Genomic DNA, 17,154 nt, shown 5'->3' on the forward strand with positions numbered 1-17,154 from the left:
TAGGTCTGGAGGAGTTGACTTTGGTACCAAACATGTTATAACGTTTATGAGAGCTTAAAATACCCGTGACTAGTTGACTGCATGGAAAATTTCACATTTCGGTAATATAACCGGACTCTGACCTAGGGACTTTCTGACCGGATTCGAGCATAATATGAAATTAGACCCAATGACATGCGTCAGACCTCTTTATACCTCCACCTTTTTGATTGAGGTTTTTGCCTAATTCACATCTGACCCGGGCGCTGTGCGATGAATTAGTCTACGATTTTCCTTGTAGTTTTTGGGGCATCGTAGGTGACAACGGCGTATATGATATAACACTTAAAGTCGCGTGGTCACGATATTCATGTGAAAGTATATTTGAACATCTGTATAAAAAAATTGTGTCACGAGGTCAAAAGAAAAGGTACACGTTTCTAGATCTGATAATTTATTCATAAGAAGCATTTATATATGTAAAAGTCAAGGCTTCATTGGAAATCCCATCTTTTTGTACAGCTGTAACAAACAGAAAAAACACACACGTAAACGTTTGTAGCATAAAAGTTGCTGACGAACAATAAAAGAGTACGTAAGAGAGTAAGTAAACACTTTGTTAATGCTGCTATTATTACGTTGAAAATTGAAAGTCAATGCCGTTCTGTCAGAATTTTCTTATAAAATAGAAATACAATTAATTATTTGTCGAAACATATGAATAAACCATACCTTATCATAGTACACTTCCAATTCCGCCACTGTAACCACCGAGTCTTTCGCTGTAAGTATACAGAAGTAGACCATGAATCATAAAACAAACATGATAAAAATATATAGGATTACAAAACTTTCAAACGGAAAAAGACGTAAACAAACAAACAAGGGCCACGATCTTCGGTTGCTCACCTGCATTATATGACATGATACGCTGTATCATAAAACAAACATGATAAAAACGTAAAGGGTGTCCCAGAATATCTGTTATCATTTCAAACTCTTATAATTCTTATTTGGTGTAAACACCTTAAATAAAAGTTATATGACAACATTGTATATATAATAAAGTTTATTTGGTGTGCATATTACTACAGACTATATTACAAATACTGAAAATACCATGTAGGTCTATTTCAGCACATGTTCCATATGACGTTCATTTTGTTAATGACAAGGACGTCGCAAAGTCTTTTTAAAATTTTGTTTATGCGCCTGATTTCCCTTATAATGTTCAACTTAAGTTTTTGTGCAGGACCTGGAGAATGCTTGTACACTCTCTGCTTCAAATATCCCCACAAGTCCAACGAGGTCAAGTCAAGTGAGAGTGGTGGCCATGCGTAATTTGTCTTAAGAGAAACAATCTTGTCTTTAAATGTCTTCTGCAGTCTGTTAAGAAAATCTACCGAGGTATGGGTTATCTCGCCATCTTTTTGAAACAACATCTCAGAAATATTAAACCTTTCTGGCGTAATGCTGGCATAAACTTGCGTTTGAGAATATTTAGGTATCGCTCACTGTTTATGGTTTCAACCTCACCGTCCTCATCTTGAAAGACAAATGGCCCAATTATGCCTTGGGTGCTTAATGCTACCAAAACTGTTACTTTGTCACTATGCAATGATTTTTCAAGTCTGGTTTCTCACAACCCCAATGATGACAGTTTGTCTTGTTTAATGCAAACTTTAGATAAAAATGAGAACCATAGCATGTCAACGACATTAGGATTGTATTTCACCCAGTGAGCAAAATGTAAACGACTCTCAATATCATCTATAATATTTTATGCGCACTTGAGCGACTCACAGTGTTTGTAATGTCATCCAGACGATTCTGTACAGACCTCTGTGGAGTTTAAGAAATTACACTTTGGACATCTATGGTGGCATATTTCTGCCACGGGATAGCTAGGTATCTTGATAAAGCGAAGTTTTCTGAAAACAATATCTCAATAGTGGAAGGTTTCCTGAAAATATTATTGCGATAATTTACATTATTTTCTCCATACTTCTTGTGTAAATGCCCACAATTGCCATTTATTAGCTAGATAACCTTTCTCAATACTTTCAGAAAATATCTCGATATTTCGAATTTTTCTGACAAGTTTATCACAATAGCCTAAAGTTTCCTGGAAATGAAAAGCATATCGAGAAAAGATAATTTATTGCGATAATTTTTTCAGAAAAATGCACAACTTTGTTGGAATGTTTAAAATATTATCGTGATAGTTACCGAGCATCTCGTGGCAGTTCCAAGCATTAACGCGAACTTTTGCGATAAAACATTTTCAAGAAAAGAAAAAAGATATCTAGAAAATATTATTTAGTGCTGAAATGTTTTCAGAAAAGATGCACACATTTCCTGGAAAGTTTACAAATTATCGTGATAGCTAACTAGCTATCTCGTGGCAGAAATATGCCACCACAGACATCAGCAATATTTTCTGCGCTCCTCACAGACTTGGGTCGTCCAGGATTCGAATGCCGCCCATCTGTATCCGAGGCTCTCTTCTCAAAGCGGTTAACAATTCGTTTTATTTGCATCTTTGATAACCATTTTCTTGCATTATACAATTTAACAACTTCACTGCCAAAACTAGTTGACGACGCCATCTTGAATAGCAAATAACGTCAAATGACATCATTTTCTCTTAAACGACGTCAAATATTTTCCCGTAATTTTAGCCATACAATTTTTATTTTATCCCTGTTATTTTGGTGTATAGTAATAAAACTTTACCAACAAATGATAAAAATGCCAACTATCTAAAATGGTAACAGAATTATTTGGACACCAATGCAGAACTTTCGAACTGAAACAGACATAAACAAACACACAAGGGTCACGATCTCCATTTGCGAACCTGACCATTTGGCATGAGTTATATGTAATATACGCTGTATCAACGAATGTGTTTTATGTTAAACTATATGTTCAGGAAAAGTTTCATCATTCTAGTTAGCTAATCAGACCTGTCCTCTGATTTGACCGTAGGACATAGATGTTATGCCGCTGAACCCTTTCCAGCAGTTGCCATTGATTACATAAAAACATCCTGACCAGATTTCAGGTTACTTAATCTGCAGGAAAGTATTGGTTCTTGAGTAATGATAATATTTTCTACAATTTAAGTTATGTACCTACATTTTTAACCCAGATACATTTTGTACCAAGTTTCGAACTTGACCTAGATATCATTAAGAGAGCAAATTGTTATTATCCAAGATGACTCAGTTTGAAATCGGACCTAGACTGTTTCATGACAAACATTTTCCATGTTTCATGTAATTCCAGTATATAATTGTAGTATCTGCAATATTAATGTTTCATTATTGGTAATCGGTACTTACAAGTGCATTGTCTCCTATTCAAGTTATTACTTAAAGTTATAGACATACCTCATAACATAAACATTTCAAAATATATAGATTTGTTTAATGTTTTAAATGCTTTGACATTGCAGACGATGGCTATTCAAACATTAAAGCTTTAGATATTTATGTATCTAACTCAGTTGTGTCAGTTTTCTAATTATAAGCAAGTAGCAGCATACGTACGATTTATGTCAATTTCGTCGAACTCTTGAATCTGGTCCCAGGACTCAAGACAGTCATCATCATTATGGTCCAAATGATTGAAAAGTGCCCAAGAAAACATGAGAGTATCGTGAATACGATTCTTCATAAATTCTACGAATGTTATACATCCGTCATCTGAAATGGCAAATATTCTATATCAGTGTTGCTCAGTGCAGACCTGGAGCGGTCTTCTGCGCAAGGCCAGAAGTGATTATCAGTTAGAGCACGGCAAAAATAAGCAAATTATAGCATGTCCGCACGCATTTAGTGTGTAATATGAATAATATACTGACTTAAGGTTAGGGTTAGTATCACCATGGGTTCAAAATATATACATTAAAGATACTTTTCAATTAAGTTACTTGAATCCGGAATATACCGGAGTCTGTAATTCATTCAGGCGCTCCAGGTCTGCAGTGAGTCACAGTAATAGTTTATACGCATGATCTTGACCACTAACATAAACAAGTTGCCCACAGGCAACATGTCGAGCCCACCCTTTGAGCCCTAACTATGTCCTTTGACCTTTGAGATAGAGTCCGTCTTATTAAACATTTATGTCAAATATAAACAAGATTCCTCAATACATGTCAAAGTTATTGGCCGGGCAAGAGACTCCGTCTCATTGAGGTTAAAATTCATGCAAAAAATATAAAAAGATTGCTTCATGCATATCAATGTTATGGTCCGGACAAAAAATTCGGACGGACGGACGAACGCACGCACGCACGCACTGACGCACGCACGCAAATACACCGAACAGCCATTTGAACAACTATGTCTTCGCTTGCACAAGCGGGCTCGACAAAAATGTCATAGTATATCTTACTATTTCAGCATGAATTTTACAAATATTGAAAGGTCTTACTAATCACAATATTTATCTATTGCTTAAATTTGATATTTTACATCAGCAAATAAAGTCAAATTGTGCAACTGACATCTCATCTGGTGGTTGAATTTTAAGCAGCTCCAGTCTGCTGTACGAAAGTTTCGAATATCTGCCCATAGAATTAGATTGTGCATAGTTAAGTTTGATATTACATTAAATGCCAAGCACTCCGACCTGATAATACGAATATCAAGTGAAAGAATGCTATTTTCACTGTTTACAAAACAAGTATGCAATGTTCATACTGTTATAGTCTTGCTTTAGCACAGATGTTTCCATTTCTCGTTCACTGATGACGTTGTCTTTATCAGTATCCATAGCGGCGAATTCAGCTTCGAGTTCATGGTTAAACTCATTCATATTTAATGGCGGGTCAAAACATTTTGCAAGCCAAAATCTATTAAAACAAGAAATATCTTTAAAAAAGATGGTCGGCAAATTGTAATAAGACAAGAAGTTTATGAGGTTTTCATATCATTTGTGTTATTCTATCATCTATCTAACACTTTTCAAATAGCAAAACTAAACATCGCACTTGAATACTTTTAATTTTACACAAAGGTTTCGTGGCGGTTCAATTTTGTTTCGTTTATCTTAAGACGAGTCTGGAAGACACTTCTCTACCTAGAAGACTTTAATCGATCAGCTATCCACACCCTTATTAACTTGATACGCAGATTCTATAAATTGATATATGTTGGTATATAAACAGATAATAATGTAAACTTTCCAGGCAATGTGTGCGCGCATTTTTTTTTCTGAAAAAAATAAATCCGCAATAAATAATATTTTGTGAAAATATTTTAGCAAACAATTTCGCGTTAATACTCGAAACTGCCATGACATGCTTAGTAGCTATCACGATAATATTCTAAACTTTCCAGTATATTATCGCAATAATTTTTTTTCCAGATATTTTTTATTGTTTTCTGAAAACTTTTAAGCGCAAAAATTCCGTTACTGCAAGATAGTATGGTGGCATATTTCTGCCACGACATAGCTAGGTAGCTATCGCGATATTTTTAAAAAAAAATCTTGATTAAGCAAAGTTTCTTAAAAAGATTGCCATTTATTAGCTAGATAAGCTTTCTCGATACTTTCAGAAATTATCTTGATATTTCGAACTTTTCTGAAAAGTTTATCACAATAGCATTAGGTTTCCTGGAAATAAAAAGCATATCGAGAAAAAAATAATTTATTGCGATAATGGTTTTAGCAAAATGCACAACTTTACTGGAAATTTTAAAATATTATCGTGATAGTTACCGAGCATCTCGTGGCAGTTCCAAGCATTAAGGCGAAATTTTGCGCTAAAACTTTTGCAGGAAATAAATAAAACTATCTAGAAAATATTATTTATTGCTGAAATGTGTTCACAAAAAAAAGCACACATTTTCTGGAAAGTTTAAAAATTATCGGGATAGCTACCTAGCTATCTCGTTGCAGAAATGTGCCACCGTAAGATAGCTATAAATATAACACGATGATATCAGTCAGTTACAGTATCTACTGCATGACGGTGGTAAGCTCAGTGTTAAATTACTGAGGTACAACAGTCTTCAATCGATTCAGTAGGGTGCTATTTATGGATATTAATATGGCAGCTCTGGGCACGAAATGCAAAAAAAAAAAAAAAAAAAAAAAAAAAAAATTCGAGATAATATGGTCAAAAATAATTTCAGGAAAATTTTCAGAAGTTAGAAATATCAAGATTTCTTTTTCTAGCTAATAAATGGCAGTTATGGGCACTTACGCAAAAAGTATCGAGATAATAATGTAAATTACCGCAATAATATTTACAGAAAACTTTCGACTATTGAAAAAATCTTTTTCAGAAAACTTCGCTTTATCACGTTAATTCTTTTAATTATCGCAATAGATAACTAGCTATCTCGTGGCAGAAATATGCCACCATAGATTTGCAAACATCAGTCACATGGCATGGGTCAGTCCAGGTCACGGATTCCTTCTTAGTCGAAAAACAATATACAGTAGTTTAGCTTATTACATGACTCCTTTATTAAATCGCCGGTCCATAGTCTGTACAATATGACCAGTCTATATACATAACGTGTTAACTGGACTAATAAGTCAAAAATTAAAAATAAAACTGTTAAAATTTAAACAAAAACATATTGAATGCTATGGGGGCATATTTCTGCCATGAGAGAGCTAGGTAGTTATCGCGATACTTCAAAAAATTATCTTGATAAAGCGAAGTTTTCTGAAAAAAATATCTCAGTAGTGGAAGGTTTCCTGAAAATATTATTGCGATAATTTACATTATTTTCTCCTTTCTTCTTGTGTAAATGCCCACAACTGCCATTTATTAGCTACATTACCTTTCTCAATACTTTCAGAAAATATCTCGATATTTCGAACTTTTCTGACAAGTTTATCGCAATAGCCTAAAGTTTCTTGGAAATTAAAAGCAAAATTATCGAGAAAGTTTAAAATATTATCGTGATAGTTACCGAGCATCTCGTGGCAGTTCCAGGAATTAACACGAAATTTTGCGCTAAAACATTTTCAGGAAATGAATAAAAATATCTAGAAAATATTATTTATTGCTGAAATGTTTCAGAAAAAAATGCGTACATTTCCTGGAAAGTTTACAAATTATCGTGATAGCTACCTAGCTATCTCGTGGTAGAAATATGCCACCATAGAATGCAAATATAACTTTCGCCGCTTAATAAAATCAGCTCACAAGTAAATAATAATTGACGATAACATGTTACTTAACATACTGGCTTGTCACAAGAAGGAAAACTGTTATATGGATATACACCATTTCGAACCTGAAAAGAGGAAGTCAGATTATTTCACTTTCGTTTATTTTGCCAACCGCAAATAGAGAAAAAACCGAACAGTTTCGCAAAGATAGCTGTAAAAAAGCACCGGTAAAAATCCATTCAATTTATAAATCTAGGACTACATTTTGTTATTAACATTATTCATGTGATAATTTGCATATCAGTAGCCTTTCAAAATATTACATATAATATTACGGTAATGTTTTTGTACTGACGTTTACTATATATAAATACTGGAATCTTTAGAGGTGTTTCTTAACAGCTTTGCGAACCGTATTAGTTTAAAGTAACTTGTGATATTGCAAACCGGCTGTATAAATTGATATAACAACTAGTTCATGCTTCTGCTAGAAGAATATAATTATTATTGTGATGTGTTAACACTACAATACCTATTATATCTTGATATAAAATACACTGAGCTTATATAAATGTATTTAGGAATGTAACTAATGCAATTTAGTAGTTTATTTTATTAATGATGAATAAAATTATAATTCAATATTTAGTTACGAATCATAAATTTTGTCAACAATGTTTGCTAACAGATATAAAAAAATGATATTTATTTGCCATTCTATAACTGTAGCCCAAGTGACTTATTGTGCGCAGCGTACAACCGATTCGTAATATTTCTCTAATAACAATAAAACATGGATTATTTTTACATGAATTTCAGCAATATCTATCATATATCATCATATTACCAAACGAGAGTACTAAGCTTTATTAGAAATGTTTCTGCTTAGCCCAGAAAGTTGTCTAAAATTGTATATAATATAGGATTATTACCTGTAGAGCCGCTGAATCCTACTGTAGGCTTAATAATGTTAGTGACGGTTGCACTGACTTGATTTCAGTCTATTCAGTCTGTTGGCCGACTGTTATCACTAGAGCTTGTGTCAACTGCATTTTTCACACAACCAGGATGATCTGATCACTAAATTTGGCCGTGATAAGATGTCATAGAAGGTGTCCTTATAATCATTGACAAACAAGTTGGCCTTCAAAGCATACATTTTGCACTCTCTAACACTTTTACAAAGTGAACGTCTTCAGCTGTAAAGACCTACCTGCATACCTGCATACCGAAATTGCAACTTATTTAGCGTTTATTAACTTTTAAGAGGAATGAAAGAACCCTAGGTATGGTGTAAATTACATAAAGCTCTTTAATGAAATAATCTCTTCAATTATTTCCTATTCTAACGTGAATGATCAACAGACCAATATGTAGGAATAAAATTTTATTTACTGGAAGTTCTAAATCAATCATCCATATATATTATTCTGTGTTACTGAGTATGAGAGATGTTGCTCTTTTATTGCTTCCCTTGAAAAAAAACAACAACAACAAAAAAAAAAAAAACACACAGTCAAACCGAGTCTGCTATTACTAGTATTATGCATGATTGTAAACTATGTTTCAAAACGATTTTCCAATAGGTTCAGTTTTATTCCAATTAAAGACAATTTTGCTTGTTGTTTCAAGTTCATATCTTAATACGCAATTTATCTGTTCATCCTTCGCCATATCATAAATAGAATGTTTTGAACATTGTCGAACTACGTGACTCCTGTCACGAGACACCTGTTGTTTACGGCCAATGTGCCGTTCTGGTACGTACTTGCTTGTACTGACTACGTATGTAACTAAAGTGGAGAAAACAGGATAGGAATATGTTCAGGTATAAAAGGGAATTATCACAAATACGTTTCATTGTGTCTCTTTGCATAGTTCTGTTATCATACATATTATGAGGTATAATTATTATTTTTATTTATCATCGCCGTCATCATCATCATCATCATTTAATTGATATAGCTTTTATGTTTCAGACTGGTTAATTCAAATTCGTTTTAACTAACCTAAAAACAAATGATTATATGATATGTATATCATTTCAGGGTACATTGCATCACACAGCTTATAGCAATTTTTGCCTTGACCGCATCTTGGGCACTCGAGGTAAGTTTAATGACGACTTATTATGCTAACCTTTCTAGATTACTAGGTACGAGAAGAACAATACTCTGGATATAGAGATCGCGAATTTGATTCTCGGCCAGGATCAACAATATATCGGGAGCAAGTTGCCATACTTTTATAATTATACTATTATTGACTTTCATTGAGGTCAATATGAGGAGTAAATGTTAAATTGATATCTAAATACTCATTCCCTTGCCTACTAAAGTTTCAGATTAATTTTTAGCCCTGTTAAAATATAGAATAGTTTTTTATAGATACATCTTTACATTCTATATTAATAATTGCATTATGATACCAACGAATTTTCAGACCCATCGTCTTATCAAACAATACGATGGAGCGGATATAGCACAGGACATTGTGCATGACGTAGAGGAGAATACAGTGGCCATAACAGTCAGCCAAACACCTGCTCTTCACTACCTTGTTCCCACTGTCAACTTCCATGATTTCAATACGGTATGTCTGGTCCTTCTTTACCAAATGATTATAATGGTATCTGAAGGAAGAAGAGAAACCTTCATCAAAGTGATAAAGAATGAAAACAGAATAATGTCTCGCAAGTGGTGGTTTTGCCACTGGATAATTTTATACTAATTCATCACACGATTAGAATATTAAGCCAATTAATAACATATATAATTCCATTATGTTTCTAGTTACAGTATTTTTTCTCTAGGCAGCTTTAAGTAAATTGTTTTTAAATTGAAACTTTAGTCATGAGCGTATTTCATTGGATCCAAGTGTTCTGGTACTAAACAAACCGTATACTATACGAATAAACATGTTAACCGGTGCTATTAAATTACTCCTACTAATATATTCTAAAATATACACATATCGGTTGTTGCAAAGTGTTGTTCAAAATTGGCATGAACATATTGCGTCTTATTTTACAGAAATATGTAGTGTTTAAGGATATTGAACATGGAATATGTCTCCTTACCTACGCACCAATACCAATTGCTACTCCTAGCATATACAAACTGGTAAGTTAAATAGTATATTTGTTGTCATGCCTGCAAAAATATCTGGTTTTAATATGTTGCTAGAAGAGATTTTTTGTAATAAATATCCATAACACTCGTGTAATCCGTAAAATATGTAGAGAAAGCTATTTAAAGCGTTAGACTTGTAATAGGAATGTTAGGTAGTTTGGAAAAATACAACTTTACTTAACACACGAAATCAAATTGATTTAAAATTTTTGATACTTAATACATGATGTTATTTATCAAAGATAAAAAAAACTGATGATGTTCATCTGGAAGACATAGAAAACAAGACTTTATTGAATTGATAATTTCGATTGTCAAACTGGGCCATGAAGGAACTATATTTTTTGCATGCCTGATAGAAGTTTCGTTCGTTTTCAACGGTGTTGGAAAAAGTTGTCTTAACTAAAATGACCCTCGTACTGCGACTGACGTAATTCATTACGTTACTGTTACGTCATTTATAAATGAATGCGTTAATGCTTTCACTACTATATAAAAGAGAACAATTATTTTCTATTTCAGAGAATTTTTGTAGGTTAGCAATATGCAAGAAAAATCTATCCCCACTGCCTAAACAGTTACCCTCGAACTGCTTACAATAACACTTTTAGACACTTTAGACGTTAAGTAGATAATAAAAGCAGTATTTAGACATCGAAACTCACAAAAGCAATGTTGTTCTATATCGGCTCTCTATTTCACTATGCCCCAGTCTACTAGAAACAATAGCTTGTAAAATGCCCAAATCTACTAGAACACATAGTCTGTAAGACGCTCCATTTTACTAAAACGCAAAGCATGTAAGATATCCCAATCCATTGGGACAGTTAGCTCGTAAGATGCCCCAATTCACTGGAACACATAGCTCTAAGATAGGACGGTTACTTAAAGCTGAATGATCGACAACAGGGAGAACATTTTGATATACAAATCTTAAACTATGTCGTTTGAAACCCTAGCAATGTACATAGGTTTTATATATCATTTAACCATTTAGAATCAGAAAAGTGTCAAAACAAAAATCAGCTAGGCATACGTCTCTTTCAGGGGAAAACAGACTTGACATTGGCGTACACATCAGAAGTGCAAAATAAAATTCTTAGCCATGACGAAATCCGTTTGAGAGCTGGTTCTAACATTGGTGACTTCTGTGCAGACTACAATACATTATGGATGGATCTTACGCCTGAACATGACAACAAACTGGCCAAAAGGGGAGAGGATGAACCAGGTAGGGGCAATAACAACAAGTTTCAGTTTTTTAGATTAAAACAGCCATTCCCACCAGAAAAACATTTGCATTTGTAGCCGCAGATGAGATTAGTCCATTTATTAAACATTTCTTTACTAATAACCAGTCAGAATCGTAGTCTCATACCTCTTTTTATATTGTATACCTATGTTAAAGATACGCTCGGACAAGAAGATCAAAGAATTCAAAATCCGTTTCACACTAGATGAAAATTATATTCCGTATTACTACATTCATTAAAATTCAGTACCCGATAAATAAAAAGTTCTGTGTTTCAGAGTTTATAACCACTTTTGGCACCAAACATGAAAGCAAACAATAGGCAACAGTATATGATATGGAGTCGTTTTAACTGTAGCTTGATCAGGAATGTATACGCCTCTTGTGATCCTGCGCAAAATCCACCCAAGCGACCCAGTTAAATTTATTTTTAGAATAACCCTATTATATAATGAATTTTGGTATAAACTGATCAGACAACGGACTAGTAACACCCGTTTTGTTTTGTTGAGTTTAACGTCGCATTCATAGGTCATATAGCGACTTTCCAGCATTGATGGTGGAGGAAGACCCCAGTAGACCTAGAGCTGGAATGTGAAACCCTCCCCCCCTCTAGGGATTTTTGTAGACCCCATTAGTTTTGAAGTCCCTTGTATGTAGATCATATTTCTGAATTCTGCCATCTGGCAAACGGGTTCTCTATGAGTTACAGCCTGTTATTTACGTTACCTTAACAGTTATTTAATAAATGATAGAACTGGAATGTGGTAATTTATATGGTAGAAACAACCAGAATCATTAGCAAGTGAGTTCAGTGATATGCAGAATATGCTGTTGTCAATGTTCCCGCCTAGTTTTGTTCTCTAAATTGATCAATTCATTTTGTAATTTACGTTACCATTATAATTTCTAAAAAATACTCGTATCAGTTACTTCAATAGGTTTAATTGTCAGAAAATATCAGATATGTCTAAAGTATAGTATTTTCAGAAACACAATACATTATTTAAAAATTAATTGTTCAACAGTTTTAAGAACACGTACGTTACCATTATTATATACGTTACTATAAGTTACGATATATAGATTTTCATTTCTCAGTCAATAGATTGTGTATGTAATCCTTATAATTATTTCAAACTTAGATAATGCAAGTATCTTATCAAGTTCAGTGTAAAATGCATATAGCACAGCACTGACATTGTAACCTACGTTATGATACGTTACTTAATGTGTATTTTAGTAACTGAAAAATACACGCTTATAACCGCTTATCTGTTTAACCAGATAAATTCACATAAAGCAAAATTGAGAAACAACTAAGTTGCGGGGTTCAGGCATCTAAGTCATCATAATCACTGTCTGTTTCGTATATGTTGTCAATTATATTGGTCATCTCTACTTCTTCATAGTCATCATCAGAGTCATCAGTCACATGTGCCGATGTGTCACAATTTCAGCTAGACTCATGTCCATACCATTATATGTACTTGGGACATTGCCAGCACGTACTTGATACTTTGCAAGAAACATGTAATATATAAGTTTATTGATGTTATTGTATTCTTCAGTCCATCTGATCAGTGATCTGTATGAACTACTTCTGCTAATGTTGCAACATACACCTGGTTTTTCCCCCTACTAATTTGAGGGTGTAACTTTCCCTGTGCGAACAAAATCACTGGTTGTTTCATTCAGTCAGACAGAGTATTGCAGGTAAAATTGAGCAGATTCTTTCTCCTTTGCTTATCAAGATGTTGTGAGCATTTATATGGCGTCTCTTATTGCCTGTTCCAGTGTAAAATAAAACAGTATTTCGTTTTTTTGAAGATATTGTTTTCACTATCTGACATGAATGCATTTCAGTCACATGGTACTTTGGTCTTTACTCCTGACACGTAAGAATTTGGAGCAGATTCACGTCTTCCACGCTGATATGATTTGATCGACTGATGACTCTAAGTGTCAGTTACAAAATCGACACGAGTAGGTAGTTAAATGAACACAGCTTCGGCTACGTCTTGGAATGTTGCAGGGATGGTTACTAAGCTTTGAAGCAGGGCGTTACTGTCAATCAACAAAACAATGTCATCTTTTTTGATGGCTGCAGCCTCTACATAGTGAAGTATTTTTGACTTGTCTGTTTTCATTGGCATTCCAGTCGCAGTAGCTATAACGGCCAGGTGACAGGTCCTAAAGGAAAAGAAAGTGTCAATTTTAGATCTATGTTGTGCTGAACAGCTAAAAGTACCAATTGTTCATACATGTTTCATTCTGCTCTTATCTGTAGTATTTTGTTTTGAGAACTGGTTTCTTTCCTTTTAACTTCAGCTGTGGCAAATATATTAACTTATCTTCTCTTAATGGGGTCTTGGAAAGGCACTGATTTTTCAATCAATCTTCTTTTGATAATACATCCATTGTTTTTTCACCTATTTCAGTTGCCTTAAGGTCATGAGCGACTTCTGCTTTCGCATGAATACCAGACCACACGCAGTAAATTTTATTTTTGTTGTTTTATTTTTTCGGCCTGGAATGGGTTCGTGAAGGATTCTATGCCATCATAATCCTGTTAACTTCTTCACTCAAACCTATCTGAACAAGTTATTCTTCTTTGTGGTCTGACATGTCTTCTCTATGTACGTCTGCATTCTGAAGTGTTGCTTCAACATACCTGGCGCTGTAATGACGGGTCATGCACCAATGGAAATATGCAGCATAGTTTCTACTGAAACCAAGTATGCCAACCACAGACTTTGCATGTCTGTTAATTGTCTGATCTGTAGTAAAATCTACTGCATTTCTCAGTGCCGGTACAGAAGACCCAGATACACTAAAACCATTACTTCAGCTTAGCTCTTCTGCACCTGGATCAATATTCAGCAATGTTAACAGATAAACGAGGAGGTAGCGGGCATAATTATTGCGGTCAAATGCGAAGAACAAAGAGCACAGTTTGTACAGAGATGATATATGTAAATCGAAAGCATAAATCTGTGTTGTTTTGAAGAGCAACAATATCACGTGAATTATGTCTACATACATTAACCAAAATTGAGCAGTTTTGCCACTTTCACCCTTTCTGATTTGAACTGCTCACGTCTGTTGAAATTCTCTTTTTATTTCAAACACTTTTTCTTTGCATGAACTTTCAGTCTGTTTCTGTAATATTAGTGCCTTCTTAAATGCTTTTCTTGCGGGGTTCTATCTCTTCAAACTTGCATAGAAGCAAACGCTCAAGAACTTCCATTACAGTCCTGTCTACATTTATGGTACGGTTGTAGCGTTTACCTGGTAATACTTCATCAAGTGAACCACTAGAACAAATTCCTTATTCTATTGAAAGTTCTACAAGACCATTGTCCTTCGTTAATTTTCCTACAGGCCCAAATATGGAGCAGATTGTGTGAAATACACCCATTCTAACAATTATGTTACCAAGTCCATCTCTAGACTGCAGAACTAAAGAATATGCCTTCTTAGCAACAGCCGAGTCACTATAGTATATTTCTGGCTAACTTCATTACTTGCATCTACTGACGTTTTTAACATATGCTGGATTGTAGCATTATCATTGATTGAATAATTCCAATTTGCCATATATATGAAACAAGTTTGAGCACTCACTCTCTGCAAATCATTTCACACATATGTAATTTATTTATTTATCTATCTATTTATTTCACTCTACTTCAATTCATTTCATTTTCCACTCAATGAAATCAGTTTCATTTCACGCTCATTAATCTTGTTTAAAGAAAACTATATATAATTTATGTAATTAGTAATTTTCGTTACATAGATTTATAATTTGTGATAACTTTATACGTTTTAAAATATATAATACATATTTATGGAATTTGTACATGTTACATATCTGTTTTAACAAAATATTTTACCATATCCCAAATATTTTTCGACTTTTGTAAAACAAATAATTTTTATAAATTTGAAACTCATATTGTCAATATTATATATCATCTTATCTTCTTTACTATACTTTATCGCTTATTTTTCGTAATAATTAGAAATATTTCACAATCGATAAAATTATGTCAAACTCTTATCTGTTATAACCACAGCCTCTTTTTATAACACTTTTGACATAGACATTTCAAATAAAATATAAAATCACATAGTTATATTTTCTATTTTTGTCACAATTTTTGGTAACGTACATTTGATAACGTAAAGCACATGCCTATAAGTGTCAATTTTACCTTCAAGATATAGATCTGTATATTCTGTCTTTATATATTGATATATTGTGTAGCTAGTAAACCATTTATGGGTAACTGTAGTGCCAGTCAGTATTTTCTAGAAATTATTAATGGTAACGTATAAAGTAGGCTGTAACGTAAAAAGAACCCGACTGCCAGATGGCAGAATTTCTGGAATGATAGCTCATGTTATATGCTTTAAGAAAATCATAGCGTAGAAATATCCCTAGAGGGGGGGGGATAGGGGGTTATTGTCAGCTCAAGGTCTACAGGTGCCCCTCCGTGCATTATTTCATCACGAGCGGGCACGTGGGTAGAACCACCGACCTTCCGTAAGCCAGCTGGATGGCTTCCTCACATGAAGAATTCAACACCCCGAGCGAGGCTCAAACCCACATCGATGAGGGTCACACCCGTACCCGAATTATTGTCTACAGCATAAATGTTTTAACATAACAAGTCAGTGATGTCATATTAAAACAACCCTAAAAATGCCTCCGAAACGAAACTCTATGGCAGTGTATGGCATGTCAAACGTTGCTAAATTACATATGCATGTTATTATTATTGTATGCTTGTTATTGTTATTCAGTGTCGTGTCATTTATATTCTAAAATATGCTATGGTTATTGTATATAACAGATATACAGATATATAATAATAATAAAATAAATTATATAAGCAACGTTTGACACGCCATTGCAATGTATGTATGAACGTTTAAGTGTTATATGTGCGTGCGTGTGCGTCTGTGTGTGTGTGTGTGTGTGTGTGTGTGTGTGTGTGTGTGGACAAAGTATAGCAATGGACAAAACAAAGGAAGAAATATCGAGGGGAACCACCTTGGAACTGTTTAGACCATGATCCAAAACTACAGGATAGTGTGGATACAAATTATCGCTACCAAGTAAATCCCTAAAATTATTCGAAGGTGAATCCCTGCATAATAAATAAAGCGCAAAAAAACTATTATGTATATATAAATAGCATATGCTTACTGACATTTCGTAACTTTCTTTCAGAACCTTGCGCTCTAATTTGTGGAAGTTGTAAAGTAGAGATAGACAAAGGATACCAAAAAGTTGGAGCTGCAAATATGCTTGGTTGAGATATGCCTATCTTAAACAGAAGAATAAAGACTATCTATCTCTGATTTTTATGTTACTTTTGCTCACCTGACAGATAATACCTAGGATGAATTGTTGTGATATTGTTTTGAAATGAATGTTTCTCTAAATTTAATAATGCATGTGTATTAACTATTTTAACATATAGAATATTTAATCAGAAATGAAAACCACTGTACTAGTCTTAATAAAGTTATCTCATTCGTTAAATAATAGACTGCATTGGGTGGCTAGTTTTATGACTACAAAGGAAAAGTACCTCCTCTAACTTTAAAAGATGTATTACTCGTATGTCTAAATTG

The 17,154-nt window shown here is 33.8% G+C and overlaps 2 protein-coding genes across 2 annotated transcripts; one reads left to right on the forward strand and one right to left on the reverse strand.

The window, feature by feature from the left end:
• Positions 1-465: 465 nt before the first annotated feature.
• LOC128552665 (uncharacterized) lies at positions 466-7,244 on the reverse strand. Its single transcript, XM_053533709.1, has 5 exons — positions 7,197-7,244; positions 4,692-4,843; positions 3,534-3,689; positions 712-761; positions 466-501 (listed from the first exon to the last, which is right to left on the reverse strand). The coding sequence occupies exons 1-5, from the start codon at positions 7,238-7,240 to the stop codon at positions 466-468; spliced, it is 438 nt and encodes a 145-aa protein (XP_053389684.1). The 5' UTR covers positions 7,241-7,244.
• Positions 7,245-8,942: 1,698 nt separating this feature from the next.
• On the forward strand, positions 8,943-16,987 carry LOC128552666 (uncharacterized). Its single transcript, XM_053533710.1, has 6 exons — positions 8,943-8,950; positions 9,171-9,231; positions 9,565-9,714; positions 10,155-10,244; positions 11,301-11,484; positions 16,748-16,987. Exons 1-6 carry the CDS (start codon positions 8,943-8,945, stop codon positions 16,831-16,833), a joined length of 579 nt encoding a protein of 192 aa, XP_053389685.1. The 3' UTR covers positions 16,834-16,987.
• The last annotated feature ends 167 nt before the right edge of the window (positions 16,988-17,154 follow it).

Source organism: Mercenaria mercenaria, unplaced genomic scaffold, assembly GCF_021730395.1.
Source record: "Mercenaria mercenaria strain notata unplaced genomic scaffold, MADL_Memer_1 contig_3013, whole genome shotgun sequence".
NCBI lineage: Eukaryota > Metazoa > Mollusca > Bivalvia > Venerida > Veneridae > Mercenaria > Mercenaria mercenaria.